This window comes from Hippocampus comes, unplaced genomic scaffold (genome assembly GCF_001891065.2).
Source record: "Hippocampus comes isolate QL1 unplaced genomic scaffold, H_comes_QL1_v1.1 scaffold156, whole genome shotgun sequence".
Taxonomy (NCBI): Eukaryota; Metazoa; Chordata; class Actinopteri; order Syngnathiformes; family Syngnathidae; genus Hippocampus; species Hippocampus comes.
The window spans coordinates 4,677,731-4,698,012 of NW_017805744.1; the positions used below are offsets into that span (position 1 = coordinate 4,677,731).

The 20,282-nt window shown below is 41.9% G+C and overlaps 1 protein-coding gene across 10 annotated transcripts in view; it reads right to left on the bottom strand.

Moving 5' to 3' along the window:
* Positions 1–633: 633 nt before the first annotated feature.
* The window catches only part of LOC109524258 (proteoglycan 4), a 40,900-nt gene continuing 21,251 nt past the window's right edge, over positions 634–20,282 (bottom strand). For 4 of the 10 annotated variants that reach the window (XM_019883974.1, XM_019883976.1, XM_019883978.1 and 1 more), the window contains 16 exons: positions 19,730–19,809; positions 15,207–15,369; positions 14,273–14,399; positions 11,422–11,562; positions 11,277–11,336; positions 8,596–8,754; positions 7,334–7,433; positions 7,026–7,251; positions 6,479–6,941; positions 5,531–6,259; positions 4,855–5,500; positions 4,140–4,243; positions 3,790–3,943; positions 3,586–3,704; positions 3,293–3,386; positions 634–2,570 (listed from right to left, as the gene is read on the bottom strand). In XM_019883974.1, the coding sequence (XP_019739533.1) occupies positions 2,089–2,570; positions 3,293–3,386; positions 3,586–3,704; positions 3,790–3,943; positions 4,140–4,243; positions 4,855–5,500; positions 5,531–6,259; positions 6,479–6,941; positions 7,026–7,251; positions 7,334–7,433; positions 8,596–8,754; positions 11,277–11,336; positions 11,422–11,562; positions 14,273–14,399; positions 15,207–15,369; positions 19,730–19,809 (3,847 nt within the window). In that variant the 3' untranslated portion in view covers positions 634–2,088. Of the gene's footprint in view, positions 2,571–3,292; positions 3,387–3,585; positions 3,705–3,789; positions 3,944–4,139; positions 4,244–4,854; positions 5,501–5,530; positions 6,260–6,478; positions 6,942–7,025; positions 7,252–7,333; positions 7,434–8,595; positions 8,755–11,276; positions 11,337–11,421; positions 11,563–14,272; positions 14,400–15,206; positions 15,370–19,729; positions 19,813–20,282 lie in introns of all 10 variants that reach the window. The other 6 variants (XM_019883973.1, XM_019883975.1, XM_019883977.1 and 3 more) reach the window with 3 other exon arrangements.

A 20,282-nucleotide genomic window follows, 5' to 3' on the forward strand; every position in this document is an offset into this window, starting at 1 on the left:
TATTCACTTAAATGTAGGTTGACAATGATGATTGTACTGTTTTTATTTTCATTTTACACAACCTCCCATCTTCATTGGAAATGGCGTTTGCGCATGACCTCCCAGTAGCCCGTGAGCTTCTGTTAGCGCCATGTTAGCGTCTGCTTTAGTGTTATGAGTGCTTGCACCTTTTCGTAGCCTAACAGCACACGAGAAATTCCAGGTGCTATCTGCGGTTAATATGTCTGTTTACTTTGTGGATCCTCAGTTATCCAGGTCATGCTAATCCACAAAGGTCAAACGATTCTGAGGCTGAGAATCTACACGGAGCAAGCAATTGTTGAAAATCTGCTATTGAACATGTAACCCTACTTTAGTTGAGAAACACAGGGAGAGACAGAGATTGAGGGAAAAAGAGAGAGAGAGAGAGAGAGAGAGAGAGAGAGAGAGAGAGAGAGAGAAAGACAGAGAGAGAGAGAGAGAGAGAGAGAGAGAGAGAGAGAGAGAGAGAGAGAGAGAGAGAGAGAGAGAGAGAGAGAGAGAGAAACTACACCCTTCATGACACAACGTTTGCCTTTTATTACATTTTATTCCATCCATTATTTTAATACCACCACCTATCCTGTTAATGGGCACGGTTAGCCTTTTTTTTTTAAAACCATTTTTCATGTTTGAAAATGTGAAAACCCCTGAAGGTTACCTGTTAATTCAGCTGAGAATTTAGCATGGTGTTTTTTTTTTAAATCAGAATGACACAAAGTAATTTTTTTTTAGCTCACATGATCATTGTCATTCTTGTAAAAGTCAGCGTAGAGAAAAAAGGGTGATGAGACAAAAACACAGAAAAATATTGTCATTTGTTATTTACTGCACCATGTATGTACACGAAAAATACTCAAAAGGCAATACGAAATAAAACAAACACATATAACTCATAGTGAGATAGATGAATTTGAAAGCAATGCAATCTCTGTTGTCTTTCTTGCTGGTTTTCTCTGCATTAGCAGAACATCAATCTCTAAATGGCTATTGACTGCTTCTTTATAAGATTATCTGCAATATTAGCATACTGTACATTTGGTTGTGATTCAGAAATTAAACAGCCCCCATATTGCTTCCAACATAATGATGCAATTAAAAAAAAATACAAAAAAAGACTTAAATCCATGTAATAATTCTTTTAAGATCGTGTTCCTATAGGATGACAAAAGACTTAAAAATACACTGACCATCTGAAAAGTAATTGCGGCCCGTTAAGGAAATGCAGGTTAAATCATTTTGGTGAAACACCAGCACAATTTTGGTCATTTAACTTAGATAATGTTCCAATCTGGTCACATTTCTCCAAAATGTGATTTTAGATTAAGTCCCAAAATAAGCACACTGTCTTGACTTGGACTCTTCGCTCTCTTGGTCTCTGTTAGGGCAGTAAACACTTAGCAGAGAAAAGTTGTACAATGTGAAATAATGAGAAAAAAATACAGTTGTGAGAAAAAAAAAATTAACATGACAAGAACAGCTGCAACATGAGGAAAAAAATGTAATTTACTAGAGTAAACTCATAACTTTTAAGAATTTTTCCCCACAAGCATGGTCGTATTACGAGTACAGGCTGTTTGACGGTGAAACATTTGAGGATCTTACTGAACCCAAAGTGTTGATTCATCTTTAATGTAGCAGGTCTGAGACGGCTACGTTGATGTTTTTGTGGTCATTTTGACAATTACTTGTAAATTCTCCTCTCCTGACTAATATTTTTTTCCTCCTCTCGAACAGGCACTTTATTATTAATAAAAGTGCACGTGTGGATCAACCTTCCGAGTTGTATCCGCAAAAAAAAAAAAAACAATTTGGGGGGGAGGGATACTTACCCTGTCATTAATGCAACATTGCTGTACATGTAGAAATAAAGAATTTGTGTGAGACATGCTTAGAAACAAGTTGCAAGAAAGCAAGAGAGAAGAGAACAATAACATTTCAATAATGTGCAAATGCATTATGGTCCATTTATACTCTTTGTCGTGTCAACTCAAAATGTGAGCCTGTTGGGCCTCCAACACACAGGTCACACTGGACCAGAGTACCCGAACTTTCTGTGAGGCCCGTCTGTCACTGAACTATCTGGGGCATTTCGCTCCAGGCTTTGGCCTTCTTCTTGGCTAGAGCCATCCACGGTGGCTCATCCTGGGGCAAAGATGGAGGTGGGAGACCGCGCTGAGATGCTGCAGATGGACCGGAAAGGCCAGGAACTCTTGAAGCCGGCATCGGAGGGTTGATTCTTGATGAAAAAGGAGGCGAGGAGAGTGTCGTGTGCGGGGTCTGCGCTGGCTTGGGTTCTGTGGGGGGTTTGGGGCCCGAAGGAGGTTTTATGGGAACTGGAACGGGAGTCGGAGGAGATAGGGATCGATGGAAGGGGACGGCCTGTGGTGCAGGTTTGGAGGTGGCTGAGGGAAGTGGGCTTTTGGGGCTGACAGGGCAGGGAAATAGCTGAGATTTAGGAGGTTGAGGTGGCACTGGAGTCACAGGGGACAGAGACTTCCTAGTCTCGTTTTCTGAAGTTGATGATGTCTTACTCATCTCTGATGAATTCACTAGAGGAAAGAAAGAAGATTCAGGTTCTTCTTTGATCGAGAACTTCATCAGAAATGTCTGGTTTTCAGACATTTTATACCAAGTACCCACCCCCCCGCACCCCCCCCAAAAAAAAAAAAAACCTGAGCGCTCCAATAACATCATCATGAGCAACATTAACATACAGCAGCCTAGTAGTCCGAAGTGGTCATCGAAAACGAGCCAGATGTTCTAATCATAAAATGTATATTTAATAATAATGTAATATTATTCACATTTATTTTATTTTTTAGCTCCAGTGTTTCCTCATGGGGGGCTTCCATGCTGGGAGGTGTGGTGGCAGTCATTCTTGTCAACGTGGATGAGCTCGCCTCGGGTGCTCTTTTCCTGATATGGTTGCTCTGTGCCTTGCCATGTCTTTTTTAACATAGCTCATCAGGGTGTGTGTGTTTATGTGTGTGTGAGAGAGAGAGAGAGAGAGAGAGAGAGAGAGAGAGAGAGAGAGAGAGAGAGAGAGAGAAAACAGTCATGCTTGTGGGGATATGTATCTGTGTATGTTGGGGGAGTGGGACGGTCCTCTTTTTATGTTGTGTTTTGTATATTTTAATTGCCCGGGATTCTAATGACTGACCTGTGCTATAAAGCCCAAACTCAGTGTACAGTATTGACCTCAGAAAGTGTGTGTGCATGCCTGCGTGTTTCTGTGAGTTCCTTTCTTGATGTTTTGTGTGTGCGTTCAGACCATTTCCAGTGAATTCAGGTGGTTTGGTGCCGAGTTCTTTCTTCAATGCCGAGCTGACATATGAAGGCAGCGAAGACTCCCTGTCTTGTTCCTCCTGATGACAAACGAGAGAAACACATTCATTTGTACAAGCAGCTCGAAATGTACGGCGGTGTCATCCATGTATGCAAACGCAGTGCGAGAGGGGAAACAAACAAAAAAAAAAAACACAGCATGGACAATCATCAAAGTACTTTTCTATTCCCAAACTGAACAGTGTTTTGAGTGAAGTTTTAGTGAAACCGGTGATTTACCTTCTTGACGGTCATCTCGTCCAGTGAATTTTCTTTATAGATCTTCTGTTTCTGTCTGGCCATGGAGATCCAGCTGGGACCCTCGGAGACAGCAGAAACAGCACGAGCTGCAGCAGGCTCTAAATGAGCCACAGGGTGAGTTTCATTGGATGTTAGTTATGGGCCCATGGTTTCAAATATGTGCTTTCGTGTGTTTGTCTGCACCTGAGACACGCTTGCTTTTCACTCCGGTCTCCCCGTGGACATCTGGTTTCTTGGGAAGGGCAGGTTTGGTGCCGACCGGTTGACTTGTGGAGGGCTTGAAACCGGTCACTTCAACTTTACAGCTAACAGGCCGCGCTGGAGGCTCCGCGGGTGCCTAAAATGAGGGCACATCAAATGCAGTTAGAGGTACAAGTTCATAGCTGCATGCCCATTTTGCGCCACTAGGGGTCACCAAATAAACACTGTAAAGTTTTAAGAGCAAATGAGTTCTTTTTTATGCAGTTTAATCCAACCTTAAAGATAAAGGAATGAACCTCAAAAGAAATCATGAATATATAAATGTATTTCACCTCCGTGTTTTCCTCTTCCGAGCTGAAGCGGTGAAGAACTGATGTCTTCCTCAGCCGTACTCCAAAGGGAGTGTTGTAGTTTCCCTCCATTACCACAGGGCTCTCTGTACATAGAAGTGGAGGATGAACTGTGCTTTGACATCTTGTAGGTATAGATGATAAAACACTTTTACACCGCCTCTTGGTTTCAAACAAAGTGTTACAATTGGGTATTAAATGTGCTTTGGGTATTTTTTTTCTGTAATTTGTCTGAAGAATGTCAGAAACCATATATATCAATTTAGGGACAGAGTGCTGCTGCGAATTGATCACATCCCGGAGTAATTTGCGCCCGAAAAGGTAAAAATGGCTGCACATGCCACATGATGGCAGCAAAGGACTATTTTTTATTATTATTACCCTTTTTCTTTTTTTTTTTTTTTGTCAAAGTAAAACCCCTGAACTGAAGTCAACATGGTTCCATGGTAGCAAGACTCGAGGGCAGCAAATTGATGCTTTTCAAACTTTGGCTTTAGCACAAAAGGAATCACTGGGTAAGTTTTTCCAGCTAACAACAGGGTAGGTTCCAAAAAAAGAAAATCAAGTGGGTGAATTTGTCAAACTGCACAAAATTGATGGTCACTCAACACCCAGGAAGATTGCACTCATAAAAAGTAAACACACATTTATAGCACATGCAATGGACTTATTCCGAAGCCCCGTTATGTTTGCTCACCTTCTTTGGCTGTTGCAGCTGAGGTATGCGCGCTGACTGGGTCCGGGACCACATTTGGCGCTTTGACAGCAGTCCCATCAGGCACTGTTGTTTTCACACATTTCTCCACCTGGACCTCCACCTGTGGGTCCTTCATGGTGGCCTCCTGGGCATCCTCATCTCCAGGCCCTGTGCTGAGGGGCGGCATTGGGGAAGAGGGCAGGATCTCTTTGGCCTCCCCACTAGAGAGAGATCTCTGCCAGGCGGGGGCGACGGTGAAGCGAATTTTGCTCTCATTGGGACATTCGAGTGACTGGTTGACTTCTTCCCCGTCAGGTGAAAGAGAAATGTTTTCTTCCACAACAGCCGCTGTATCACAGCTCGGGGTCACCTGCTCTTCTTCTATTTCTCTCACCTCGTCAATGGTCTCTTCACCATCCTGTTGCTCTGCTGTTGTATCGCAAGATGCCACTTTGGAATCTTCATCAGTTGCGGATAACTGAAAGGCAAGAGTGCCCAACCCTGAGTTTGGAGAGACAAGGTTCATGTGGATAGTAGTGGTCGCTGTGTTAGAGAAGGTCTCAGTGGGAATGTTGGTCTCAGCAAGAGATTTGGTCTCGCTCTGAGGGAGGGTTTCGGCGGAAATGGCGGCCGCTCCAATGGTGGCCGCTCCAATGGTGGCCGCTGATGTGTGTGAAGTCTCACGGGGAATGGTGATCTCTTGAGGAGTGACGATCCCAACGCAAGTGTCAGTCTCACTAGGAGTGCTTGGTGTGCTTAGAGCGAGGGGCTCACTGTCTTGTGAAGGACATTCAAAGTGTGACGAGGAACAAGACAGTCTAAGTGATGATGTTTGGTTGACTTCTATCTCTTCTTTTATCTCCAGCAATTCTTCCTGCTCCACATCTCCATCCTTATTGTGGTCTGCTTCTTCCTGTGGTTCTGGATGGAGCTCTGTGCACTTTAAGTCGTGATCCTGCTGCGCTCCTCCCTGTCTTTCTTGACTTTCACGGTCATTTTCATGAGGGGACATTTGGCTCTCGTGTACGGGCTCGGCTACCGGATCATTTGACTCTTGTGGCGTTTCGATATCATGTGTGCATTGGGTGTGATTCAGGGCATCAACATCTGCAGCTTCACTCTGCTCCTGCAGTATGGACACATTGCAAACCTCTTGGCACGTTTCATCAGGAAGCATTTCCCACTCTTCTTCTTCTTCCATCCACTGTTGTTTTTCCTCTATCTCCTCATCCACCCTCACCTCGGGATCCTCTCCCACCACTTCAACATCTGTCAGCTTCTGCTCTTCCTCACTTGCTTCAGTTTCTTGTTCTTCCCAGTGCTTTGATTCGGTTTGGGGCAGGTCGAATTGTTCTTCAGGTTTGGCTTTTCGTGGCGAGTCTGGTGGCGCATCATCTAACTGCATATGAAAGGAGAAACAAACAAGGTGATCTTTATGCACATCTTCATAAACTGGAGTTTATGGGATTCTGCAAATATATACAAGTCGTAGAAGACTTAAGAGTCTGCCTTTATAAACACAGTACTGTTCAATCAAAATCAAAACATACCGTAAATAAGGTAATGGTATCTTTTCTGTGAATGGATGCATTGATGATATGTTCATCATAAAAAAATGACATACGCAAGGCTGAGTGAATCGTTCCACGACAGGTTCTTCCTCCTCCTCTTCTTTTTCATCATCATCTTCACTTTCCTCCTCTTCGTCAACATACAGATGAGGACTCGTCGAAATCGCTACCTCCTCCTTCGTCTCTTCCTCGTTGGATTGATCAAATCGGAAGGTATCACGAGGAGCAAGATGATCAAATGCAGGCTCATCCTTCACCTCCTCTTGGTCTTCTGTCTCATTGTTCTCTTCCGTCACCTCCAGGACAACATCCTCCGAATCCACACATGAAGTGCAAGAAGGTAGGGGTGTCTTCAGGGAATTTAGCACTTCCTGCAAGAAGGAGCTGTCATCCTCCACACCTTCCTCGAATCCATTGTCTTCTGCCAGATCTGGTCCATCCGTGTTCTCCTCTTTTCCATTCACAAGTGAATGTTCCAGGAAATCTTCATGGTCAACGGGGGGCTCTGGCGTGGCTCTGAAAGCAGAAATGATCGGGTTTTATTCGTGGGAGAAACCATAACAATGAGAACAATACAATTGGGAAATCATGTTTAATCACCTGGGGCTGTCCAGAGAGGAGCTTCTGGCACTGAGATCAGGGGAGGGTGGAGACTGAATGTCGGCTGCTATCGCCTCTGATTGACAGGCAGTGTCCTGAGCGAGTGAAACATCCTGCTCTGCTTCCGACTCATCCTCTCCCTCCGCTCCCTGCAACAAGGGCCGCTCTTTCTCCGGATCTTCGTCTTCCTCCTTCAGCTTTTGTTCCAGCGCATCTCCATTTACATCTGGATCAACAGGCAGAAACAGATGAAAGAGACGACAGCGGTAGATGGGAGCAAGAAGGAGGTGTGGATCAAAAGCACCGACCTCTTATCTTCGCTTCCTCTTGTGCTTCTAAACCTTCTGGAAAGTGGATGCTCAGGGATCCATCCATCCCGTTGTGTTCCTCTGATTGAATTTCAAGCCTCTGCATGGACCAGACACAAAGTGGTACACAATAAAAATTTAGAACTGCTTTGGATGGTTCTGCTGTTTGGTTGTTGGTGCCTCCGCTTTTTATGATATAATTGAACGGTTTACAAATGCTTACTCCTGTTTATGAATCAGAGAAGCAAGTAAACTTGTCTAGATGATTTTCTGTGGCCTTGTTTTTTTCTCTAAACCTCAGGATTGAAGACTATAACTACGACTAATAATAGTAGTAATATATGTGATATATTTAGTAAAATTTTTGAATTAACAGATCAGCAACAGGTGGAATGTTTTTCCTGAAAAAATTATAGCTATAAATTACAATATATGATAAAATCCATATTGCGCAACCTTTTGTCGGTCAAACTTCAAAACAAAAGATGAAAATATCTAAAAAAAAAAAGATGTGTGTGATAGAAAAAGAAAAGCAAATGCATTTTTAATTCAATGTGAAAAATAAGCTAAGGGACACATAAAATTTGCTATTGACCAGTGTTATTATTTTATGTTAGGCTTACATAATGGCCAGGCCAGTTTGTATCAACTCAAAAAACAAAAATTAGTGAAGAAATACTTTTGTTGTACTGTGAATGCTAAAGCATTTCATGCTAGTGAATCTAACGATGTCATTCTTTCCTCAAAACAAACACATAACAAACAAATCCAAGATTAACTACTGTTATACTGCTGTTAACGCTACGAAACAAAATTCTTTGGAAACACCCTGAAAGAACGGTAATACATCATTCAGAAGTTGACCTTGGCTGGTAAGTGGCAGCTTGAGCAAGGCCTTTTTCTATCCCAGCCCGACTGTGTCAGTGAACAAAGGAATGATCTATAGACCAAGTCTGTACTTTGGTCAAAATAGTGTGGCTATAAAACGTAGAGCACACATTTTTTTTTTTTTTTTTTTTTTACCATGACGTTGGCTGGGGTTTCTCCAACTTGGGGCTATGAAACTTAAATGGGTCACAGTAGGACTTATTAGAGAGCTGACTGTTCCAGTAAAAATGCCGAAAGCTATTTTATTGATCATCAAGCAGGGCAGGCACGCATCATGTTCAGCATGTCAATGCAACAACAGTTTGGCTCCAGGGGAGGAACCGCTTTTCAGCAGTACGAGAAATGCACAATACATCCAGTATTTTTGTTCTTACGTTGGCAGGTTTCCTCCTGTTGCAGGCCTTGTGTCTCAGGCCCAGCTTGTGTTTGGCAGCAGAGTTATCCAGACAGCCAAATGGGCTTGCAGGCTGACTGAAATCTCCCGGAACCGTCACCAGGGGGCTCACTGCTCTGCTGGAAGCAGCGCAAGACAACTGGGGAAAGAACAGCAACAGAAGGTTTCAATGAAATCTTTCACTTCAGTTATTTAGCCATCCATCTTCTAAACCGCTTGTCCTCACCAGGCTCACTGGTGAGCTGGAACCTATCCCATATGACAGGGGAAAGGGTATATCATGGACTGGTCGTCTGTTAGATCAATAACCGTTAACGATCACATTTATGCCTTTGGACAATTTAGATCTTTGGTTCGAGCCGGAGACATCTTGAATGGGATTCAGGGATGTCAACCGTAAAACACCGTGTTGCCTTTATTTGATAATAATAAACACTGTGACTAAGTGGCCCATTTTCAAGTGTGACATTTTCACTGAAACTTATGGGAGATGATCAGTGAGAAAAATCCAAACGAATCTTGGCAAAATGAAACCCAAATACCAACTATAACCACAACTCTGTCTGCCATTGTTTGGGGAGATTCGTTCCAGACACTGCAGCTCACATCACACATGAGTCACTGACTTGTTGTGGATTTGAGAAGGAAACTTCAAACCATGAAATGATGGTTGCTCGGTGTTGAAAAGTTAAGATTCTTGCTTGAATGATGAAGTCTGCAGATAGGAAACCAAAAAGGAAATAGAGCACGACTGCGAGCGAGTGTGTCCAGCTGTATAAATATTAGCTATGCTTTAAACACGACACTAACGCTTGCGGTGTTGATTGTACTGTCGAGGCTGTGCTCCGCTCCATCAAGAGAAGATTTCAGACTTGGAAAACTTCCAAGAAAAACTTAAGTACGACAAAGAGAACTCACTTTAGAAGTTGAAGTGAAATGTTCAGAATGTGTGTGTGTGTATTTAACCTCTTCACTTTCCTCCATTTTGACATGTTGTCGCCTAATTCCAAATTTACAAACACACATCTTACACTTCAGTTTTTAGATTCTATTCAAACCTGGGTACTCTTCTGTCTTGGCCCCTCCACCCTCAAATAATTATCGTCCCCCGTCCACATCCGTCCGTGTCCCTCTAAAGCGCTTCTGTCCCAAATGATATCACTGTTTCTTCATATTTTTAATGTCTTCGTGATAAGCAACTACACATTAGTATTTCACAACACAAAAATTAGTTACTATGATAAAATAACAATAAAAACTTCAGCATGGTGGACAGGTACACAGCCAGCTTTCTTAACCGGCTGGATTGATCGTTAGTGATATGGGTGTCCGTAGGCACTTTGTTATGGTCTCTGACTGTACACTAGGTGGCATTGTTGCTATAAAAATACTGTTGAGATGAAATGGCCTGTTAAGAAAATACAGTGTTTGGCTACACTCTGGCTGGAGGGAGTGGAAACCCCGCACAATTTCTTCACGTTTCAAATGGCAAGTGTGAGCACGCCCTAAAATGCTCTGGAAGATGTCACAAACAGCTACATGGGTAAAAGGAGCATTTGACAAGTCCAAGAGACTTTTGTGTGCATGTTTGTTGCTCACCAGTTGGGGTTGTTTTCAGCAGGAAAAGCCCACATTTGCTTAAATAGATTCAAGTGCATATCATTAACTTGTCATGCTTTTGTTGACTGCACTTTGGGTGCACATTAAAGGCACTAAACTTGTCACCCAATTTGAATAGGCATCTTTACTTTGCTGTAGAGTAGATCTAAAAATAAGATTGCTTTGCCCATCAGGATTGTTTAAGTGCAAAAACAACGCTCACGACAGCAAGTTATGAAAGTTGCAACTAAAGTATCACGAGTGTGGTTCAAGACAAAACTGATTTTTTAGCGTTTGAACAAGGTTGAAAGATGGAACTAAAGAGAGAAAGGAGGTCAAAACCCATGAAGGGGGCTTTTAGAGTAACCACGAGCGATTCAACTGAATCATGAGATGTTTTTTCCGTCGTCGTCACATGGGAAATTTTTCAATAATTCAAAGCTATGCTGCACAGCCTAACATGTCCCCCTGGCGTTCATGAATCACACTGAGTGTCTTTCTTCACTGGCTTGAACCGATTACCTGGCCTACATTTAAATACCTGAGTTGTTTTTGACGACTTCCAGTTGCCGCTGAAAATAAGAGAAGGCGATCCCCTTGTGCTTTGTTGTTACTGTTCTTCCTGATATGATCTGGTTGTTACAACAAATTGTCAATTGGGCAAACTGCCTTTTTCGAGGGCATTATTTACTACAGGGGTCTCTGACGGAGTTCCTAAGGCTGTGATGTGCCCCAGATTTATATGTAAAACAGAGGAGGCCGTAATCACTAACATATGCTAACGCAGTAGTAAACTCATTATTAGAGTAAAAAATGTCTTAAAAAATACTTATTGTTTATAAATGAAACCATCAAATGAAAAAGAGTCGATGGCGGCCGAATGAGGCTTCTTGTGCTGCGTGATGATGAAATTTTATGCCACCACACAAACGAGTTCATTAAAACAGTGCTCATAACCTTGAAATTGTGTTGGAACCGTCACAAAACAAGAAACATCGGTATCTAAAACTCTCCAGTTGAATGAGATCAAGGTTGACTGTCTGGTCCTGGCTCTACAGTTACCTGGTCCTCGTCACTGTCTAATCCCTCCAGGCTGACGGAACTGTTTCTCTGGGCCTGATTCTGAAGGACACAGGTGGAGAGAAACGAATGCATGCACGTGTGAGAAGTTGTGGTCATTAGGTGGACCATATAGTGTACATGTTACCATGGCTGCTTGAGATGAAGTGGACTCAGGGGGACTGCATGGCAGACCGTCATCCTCCGACATGGTTCCGGCATCTTCTGTCCTCTTGACACACATCAGCGATGGAGGGGAGCCCAGTCTGATGGCCTGCTTCAGCTGGAGCTGCAATTCCATGAAAACAACACAGCCTACATTTTGTTGTCTACTTTTTGAAAGTACAAAAGAAAACAAAAGGTCTACTGTGAAGGGGGTTCTCGATACCGCGTATGACATTTCAAGGTTAAAAATGGTGCCCATTGAACTAGAACTGCTTTGCAAGAACATTGCCATGCAGCTTGCTTAGTTACTCTTATACGTACTGTTTTTAATTCGATTGTTTCATAATCATAGCAAGAAGCGTTTTTCATACATTTGTGTTCCAAAATAGCTTTGTTTTCACAGAGCTTTTTTAGGAAGATAAAGGCTAACCTAGTTAAGGTGTGACAGTCTTTTTAGATTTTCAGTCAGAGGTCAATTTTTTGGAGGAAAAAAAAGTCTTAGATATGCTGCCATGACAGTTAGGTGGGGCAAAAAAGGGCAGCAGTCATTGCTTATATTTTTTATTAAACGGGACAAAATGCAAAATGAGAAGACTTGCATGGAGCTGAAGTACATCAAAACCTCACGTTTAGACCTCAAAATCATTCTAGACTATAACTGGCATTATTTCTGTTGTCACTCACTATGCCCCGCCCCTTGAAGGTGCACACAGTACAAAATTTCAGTTGTAGCTGTGAAGCATCATGTCTCAACCTGGAGTAACTACATTCATCCATTCATTTTCCAATCCGCTCATCCTCAAAAGGGTCGCGGGGGGTGCTGGAGCCTATCCCAGCCGTCTTCGGGCAGTAGGCGGGAGACACCCGGAACCGGCCAATCGCAGGGCACACACAGACGAACAGCCATCCGTGCTCACACTCACACCTAGGGACAATTTAGAGTGTTCAATCAGCCTGCCAAGCTTGTTTTGGGATGTGGGAGTACCCGGAGAAAACCCACGCAGGCCCGAGGAGAACATGCAAACTCCACACAGGGAGGCCGGAGCTGGAATTCACCCCGGTATCTCTGCACTGTGAGGTCGACGCATTAACCACTGGACCACCGGGCCGCCCGAGAAGTCAAGTTTGGTCTTTGCACATTCAATGACCAGGATTCGAACCAGGATTGCTGCAGCCACAACGCAGGGTACTAACCACTACATGATCACAGTCTCGAGTAACTACAGTTTAGTTAATTAAAAAAAAAAAAAAAACACTTCACATCTTTACGTTCTCTTTTAATATGCGTTATCATGTTTTTTATACAGTTCAGTAGGGCTGGGTGATAATTAAATATCAATATGTTGCGATATAATCAATCTTAATAGAAATTCTGCCAAAATAATACTGATTAAAAAAATTAAGAAATCAGCACGTAAGCCCTCCATCGGCATTATGCCTGCTGTCGGCAGAGGCTATATTAGGAAGTTAGATGCGTGCCACCACATAGGCACCGAAGATGACATGTGGAGGATAAAAATGTGTTTTTAGTGCACAACCATTTCTGGAAACCTTGTCCGCTGACTGTTTGAGAGTCTCTTTCCTTGTTTACATAGGACCGTCTCACTGGTGTAGAGTATGATTAACAGACAATGACGTGCTCATACAGTGACTAGAGAGGGGTAAGTGTTTAATTTTGGCAATGTGTGTGTGGGTGTATGTCTGTTTGTCGGGAAGTATCACAGAAACCAAAATACTTGATCTGTTTGCTGCATGTTCATCTGGTACTGTCAATCAGTGACTCATTTATCAAGGTGCAAAACAAACACTGTATGTTACTTTTTTTTAATCGCGTTAACTGTTGTAGGGCTATTAATAGTAGCATGCATATAATGTCACAATATTTGCTTTGAAATACCTTGAGGGTCCAGGTTATTCAAAATATCTGTCGATATTCTATCACACAATAGTTGAATAGTTTATCTTCATAAAAATGTCATCGCTATCAAACAAATCCAAGTTTTAGAAAGTGTCCTGATACTCTTCGAAACACACACATAAAAATAATACTTTGACCTGGATCATGTGGTGGGATGGAGGGCAAACATTCAGAAACAAGGCCACATAGTGGGTGGCAAAATGTGCAATCTTTATCCAATGTGCAGCTTGCTTCTTACATAATATGTTTACGCCACATTTGGCTCCACATGTATCAAAATGACAGGCCAGCTCAGAGTTGAGTTTACGGTCAAGATTTCTTGATCAGATCCTTCAAAAGTTGAGTTTTTGGGAATGTGCAAATATTTTACAAATGAACCGATCATTCTTTAGGTTTATGTTACATTCAATTCACTTTATCACACAAGAACGTTTCATCAGTGTCAAATCTGCTTCGGGGGTTTCAGTGTGTACACAGTTTAGAGGAGCAGTTTAAGTGGGGGTCAGTCTTTCTAAGTCTTACATCTTCCTTCTGGAGCCATTTGTGGTGATGAATTGTTCAGTCAGTCTGCTCTCTTTACCATCATTAAAATCTGTTTGGACACTTTAGTTTTGGCTCCGACTGCCTGGAATGTACATTACAATTAGCACATGAAGATGTTACCACGATACAAACACACTCTAATACAAGCAACATTTATGCTTGTTATTCTGCTACATTCCCATCACTGAGGTATTATCTCAATAACATGAAACGGCTTTTTTTTTTTTTCAAACTTATTATTTTTTATGAATTGAAAAGTCTGAACAACATTGCCTTATGAGCCAAACATTGTTTTATGGCTGCAGAGCTCAGATCATTGGCCCGGTTTGTGGTCAATTTCTGTAGTGAAGTGATACAGTAGTTGCAAGTGTACCTGAAGAGATTTCACTTTCCCATGAATGCTGTCCTGAGAAGCCCCCAGAGCCTCATTGGCCTCTGACGAGTCCGAGACAAAGACGGAGTCGTGTGACAAGGCCTTGCTGCCCAGGCTAATCTTTGACCTTTGGAAAACAGGAAACAGGGAGAAAAGAACAACAAAAAAAAAATCACCAAACCAAACCAGACAAACCATTTGCCTGCTCGACTTCCATATTTAAAGGGACATTTCTTTCCGATATTGTGGGTTCTTCCATTTTAAAAGTGGTGCATATTTATCGGAAGAGCCACAACAGGAAGTGGCAGTCACACGTTTTTTGTTGTTGTTTCTAAAGAAAGGAAATCAGGACTGTTCTGAGGAAGAGATGCGCCACTACTTAAAACAAATGCAGGAAAAGGCAGTCCTGTATTGCCGTGAGACTGGGAAACTGGGTATGGACACTTAATATCACTGGAAGATCAGGAGATGGACGAAAAATAACACTTCAGTTGATAATCATGATGTTGACTCCTTTTTTTAATGTTCTCCCTCGCAAACTAAGACGATTATTACTTATAGGATGCTAAAATAATCCCCGATCGATTTGGTTGTTTTCCAGCACTTGAAATACAAAATCAGTCAGTAAACTACAAACGTGACTTATGTTTAAGCATGTTGAATGCAATACCGAAGGATGAATTGCATTCACGGATTACACTGATGGATATTGAATCTGTATTGTACATTCGTAATTTTTTGTGGGGAGGGAAACATTCTTCGACAAGTTGTATGTTTGTTATTAAGATGCCACATTTGACATTTGTGATGTAAGATGTTGAGGGTGAATTGTCATCTAAATAGAAATCGAAACGGCATTTCTACTTGACTGACATTATGAAACTTTCAGCACAGCCATATGAGCACGTGTAAATATGTGCGAGTCTGATCTTACCCTTTCTCCTTCTCCGAGCGACTGAGTGTATTGTTTTTGGATGTTTTACTAATATTGTCGCTCGACTGGCTGCCTTGAAGCTCTGCATCATCCCCGGATGGCTCCTTTTTCTTCTTCCTGACAAAGAAGTTTTTAAAAGTCTGGAACTTGGACTTCTTCTTTCCTGAAGGAACACAAGAGAGGAACATGTTTGAAAACGGGAGCCGTTTGAAACGTGCTTGAAGATTTTTGCTCTCCTGTTGGTCATCTCCTGACTCGCTCAAACAAACGCCACAAGGGTATTCTAATGAGACAATTACACACACACAGCATCTTTATACACATCCAAAATAAGAAGTGCAGTTCCCGCAATTTGCCCGTTGGCTTTAATAGCCCAAGTAGGCACATGAAGTAAACCCACATGTGCATGCGTGTTCACACAGATGAGCACATAAACACAACGCGTATGCCGGTAAAGGCTTTCTCAAGTGACTGCAGCTCCATTAGCACTGCGGTGGAAAACTCAACAACTCTTTTATAACCTTTTAAACAGCTACAAAGTGCTTGTAGTCAGAAGAGCACAAATGGAGGTGGTGGGGGAGTTGGGGCAAATGGTTCAGTGGAAGGTTATGAGACTGATTTTTCAAGACATAATGAGGGAGGTAATTTAATGAAAAAGATTTTTTTTCATTGCATCAATAATTATTTTCAAAATAGATGGTAATTATAGTGATAACCCAGTTCTACTTGGTTCACCTGATTAAGAACAGTAGTTATTGGCTCCGCAATAAGAGGAACACCATCATATTGGCCCTTGCCAACAAGAAAACGGTGCTGTTTCAGATTTGACCGAAGACTACATTTAATGACATCAGCAACAAACAACAGAGGGCAAAAATGAAGGTATCAGAAAGTACGGGTGTCTTTTATTCTGGGAGAAACCTTTATGGACTGATTACACTGGAGCCCAGACTTGACAAATTGTTCAGTCAACATTTATGTTCACTTCAATGAATGGCATTCACATTGATTTCCATTTTGCTCTTTTCCGGGGGTAAAAAGAAAAAAAAAACAGAATAAAACCAACAACAACAAAAAAAAACATAGAAACATACATATATACGCTGGGTGCTCAAAGAGTTTTAAGCCGCACCTTCACTTACATGTAAACTTCTATTGAACTGAAAGCACAGTGCCTGCAGTCGTTTTAACTCCTAAAATGTAAAATGTTTTATAATTGCTTACTTTAACCAGGATCCAGCTCCGCATCGCGGCCAAAGGTAGAATGATCAGTTGGTGTCGTACAAAACAAATCCTCGTTGCCAACAATGGGTATCGGCGTGCGTCCTACAGCTAAGCTCAGGAACTAAGTTGAGGAGAAGTTCTTTGTGGAGCGACCGTCTTTCATTTTTTGCCATGCGTGATGGTGTGAGAGAGACCGCTTTCTAAGTTATGTATCAAATCCAGATGTAAGTACCTGGACCCGTTGATCTCTCATATTCAACTTTTGATGTGAAACACAATTGGCCTTACTGTTCCATTAATTTTGGAGGGGAATGTACAGTAAGTCAAAGACAACCTACCTCCCTGCCTAATCTGCAACATTGCCCAGTTCTTTGAATGAACTAAAAAGGCCCTTGGAGACACCAGCTCACAAAGTTCTTCTTCTGTAAAACTCGAAGCCATGTGGATATATAAACTTGGTTCATGATGTGTAATTCTAACAGAATTAGTCCAATACTTAGTGTATATTTAAGTCTATTTGAATTCCAAACATAATTTTGGGGTGCTATGTTGGGGTTATAAAATATTTGACATGAATCACATTTTACTTGTCTGAGTTGTTTATATCAGAGAATCCTTGAGCATTCCTTTGCGTCTCGATTCAACTAAATGAAAATATGTTTGGAATCTGAGGACAGGAGATGCACATGTTGTCAAGCAGTATTTCCCACACTTTATCCGTATTAGCTATTTTTGTGTCAAACACGAAGGAATGTATTTTTCCAGATCATCACTGTGTGTGTTGGCAACCGATTCTCATTTTCCTTGTCTGTCAACACAAAGTGAACAGTTTTAGCTGGACTTGAAGAGCTTCCAGCATACTTTTGATGAGGCTTCAGAGGCTTTTCAGCAATATAAAAGTGAAAGTCAGGTGGAAACACTATCAGGTATTTTTATTGTGCTATTTCAGGTACAATATGTCACTCAGGTAAAAATTTGCACACAGAGACCGCTCATATCATGGAAGGTCAGCCTGAGTGACTGAAACGTGACATTTTACCCAATTACAGTCTTTCCTTCACTATCATGACTTACACACATGCATGTTATCATTTAACTTGATGGGAATTTACCAACGGCACTCGCAGCGGGAAAACGATGACCTTTGACAAGGGAGGAAAAAAAAATAAAGGGTGGTAAAGCAGATCAACACCGACATTGCATCAGCGTGTGTGAGGAGTGAAACTATGAGGTCATGTTGTATCTGAGAGCAGTTGGCCTCATGACTTTCAATCAAGTGGAAGGACAACATGTAATAAACAAGCAGCAGGAGAACAGCCTAGAATGACAAGTTTCTTAAAAAACAAGATTTAATACACCACAATGCATTATTTCTTCCACAATTTCCAAGGTGTGCCATCCCTCTTGCAGGTAAACTGTATAGAAAATTAATGAATGGATGGATGAATGAATGTCTATTTTAATTCATCCATCCAGTGCTTGATATACACTGTGGAATTCTATACCAGTGGACCCACAATCATCAATGCTCCCCTTAAAATAAAAAAAATAAAAAATGTCTGTCTCTCTGTGCAGCCCAGTTAGTACTACATGGCGAATACCAGTAATTGGCAACCACTGCTCTTAGTATAAGCCATCTCGTTCTGCAGATCCAATCAAAACACAGAACATTCTATTATAATTAGACACGAAAGGGAGATAAGTCGCCTGTTTACCGCTCTCACTGGAGAGCAGCTGAACACAACAGGACATGATGTGAGAGGGGTACACGACACTGCCTCCTTGTTACGATCATATCATCCATCAGTGTGTGTTATTTATCTCTGTGACAATGTGATGTGCTTGGGTATGAGAGGTGATGTTAGGTTTCTCTGCTTCTTCATTTCCTGCTAGCAGCTGCAGTAAGGCCATCCAAAATATCTGCAGCGACCGGGCAATCTCTGCTCTGCTTGACACTGACAACACATAATTTTATTTCAATATAATATCCTGGGCGGCACGGTGGACGACTGGTTAGCATGTCTGCCTCACAGTACAGAGGTGCAGGGTTTGATTCCGGGTCCCGGCCTTCCTGTGTGGAGTTTGCATGTTTTCCTCGTGCCTCCCATATTACACAAAAATGCATGACAGGTTAATGGAACACTTTAAATCGTCCCTAGGTGTGACTGTGAGTGCAAATGGTTGTTCGTCTGTGTGCCCAGCGATTGGCTGGCAACCACTTTAGGGTGTACCCCGCACACTGCCCGAAGACGGTTGGGATGGGCTCCAGCATTCCCCGTGACCCTCGTGAGGATAAGCGGCTCAGATAATGGATGGATGGATAATATCCTATTGAAAATATCGTCAGCTATTCTATTAATCTGGAGCCCAACTTCTGAATTTTAAAGTTGTGAAATGTTATCAAATTATAATGACATTACATTCTGGTTGTGAAATGTTATCAAATTATAATGACATTACATTCTGGGATTAAACATACTTAGTTCACACAAAAAATGGAAAAAAAATTACAATTGTACATGACTTCCACCCATTACGAGATGACATGAGACTTCGGTTTAAGAAACAATCATTTTGACACTGGAGCCCAACTTTTCCTGTACAAAGTGGCACATGGGCCCATTAAAATATTTATACTCAACATTGATTTCAATGATGTAACTCTGGTTACATTTTAAGAAGCTAAAAATTGTCAAATCATCACACGTGCTCCTACTGCACATGCGAGACGATGAACTGGCCCACAATTATTGGAAAAAAACCCAAAACAAAACAAAACAGGCTGCTGCCAAGGAACAATGCATAGACACGTTGACACAAAAATAAACAATGATTTCATTTGACCAAAGTAAAACAAGGAGTCACTCTAAAACAACTTGCACCCTGCAGTTGTCCAGTTAGTTTGAGGGAAGATCTTGAGCATCCATCTTTCACACTTACATTCACATTAATGGCCACAATCAACCCGAAATGTTTCGAGGAAGATAAGAACACCAGAGGAACAAGCTAAGCCGGGATTCAAACCCAGAACCTCTTAACTTTGAGATAGATGCCAACCAGTGATCACTACATCACCGTGCTGCCCGACAATTAGAATAAAAGGTAACTAAAATGAAGCTGTGTGTATGTGAGACATGCGCCTTTCTTTTGCACAAAACTACCGGTACCAAGTACAAACATCAGAACTCAACTCAACTCAAGTGTATTTATAGAGCACTTTCAAACAGCCAAGGTGATATATGTTGACGAAGAGTAAAGCCAGAACTTTACCATATATTGTGTTCACTGAATGAATATACCTGAGCACTCTTCTGCAACCTCAGCAGGCTCCTGGTTGGCCATCACATCTGGAGGTCCGGATGCCATGGCGGCAGGGTCACTGCTGCAAAAGAGATGAGCACGGTGAGCCTCTGCATCACTGCAAGGATTTATTTAGTCGAAACCGTAACTATTTGAATCCGTGATTGTAAGGTATCCGTAGGATAAACATCCTGTGTTTTACCCTCCTAGGGCTGAAGATTTCTATTTGAGCGTCATTGTGCCTCATATACTGGTGCTGCCTGTCCACTTGTAAGGGAACTGCACTGACATGATTACAATGTGATTCAAGTGTAATTCAAGTGAAAGTGTCTTGTGGCTGGATGAGACAAACTATTTTCAGTTACGACAAGGAGTTTCTATTTTTACTCCAATCCGAGAACCTCAAACACACTGCACAATCAAGTTCGAATACTGTCATCCCATGGGGCATCCGAGCTATATTTAAATTATCGGCTGATGCCCATGTACTGTAGCTCAGCCAGGCAGGGGAAAACATGCCCATATGAAAAGTACCTGCAGTATCTTTTGAAA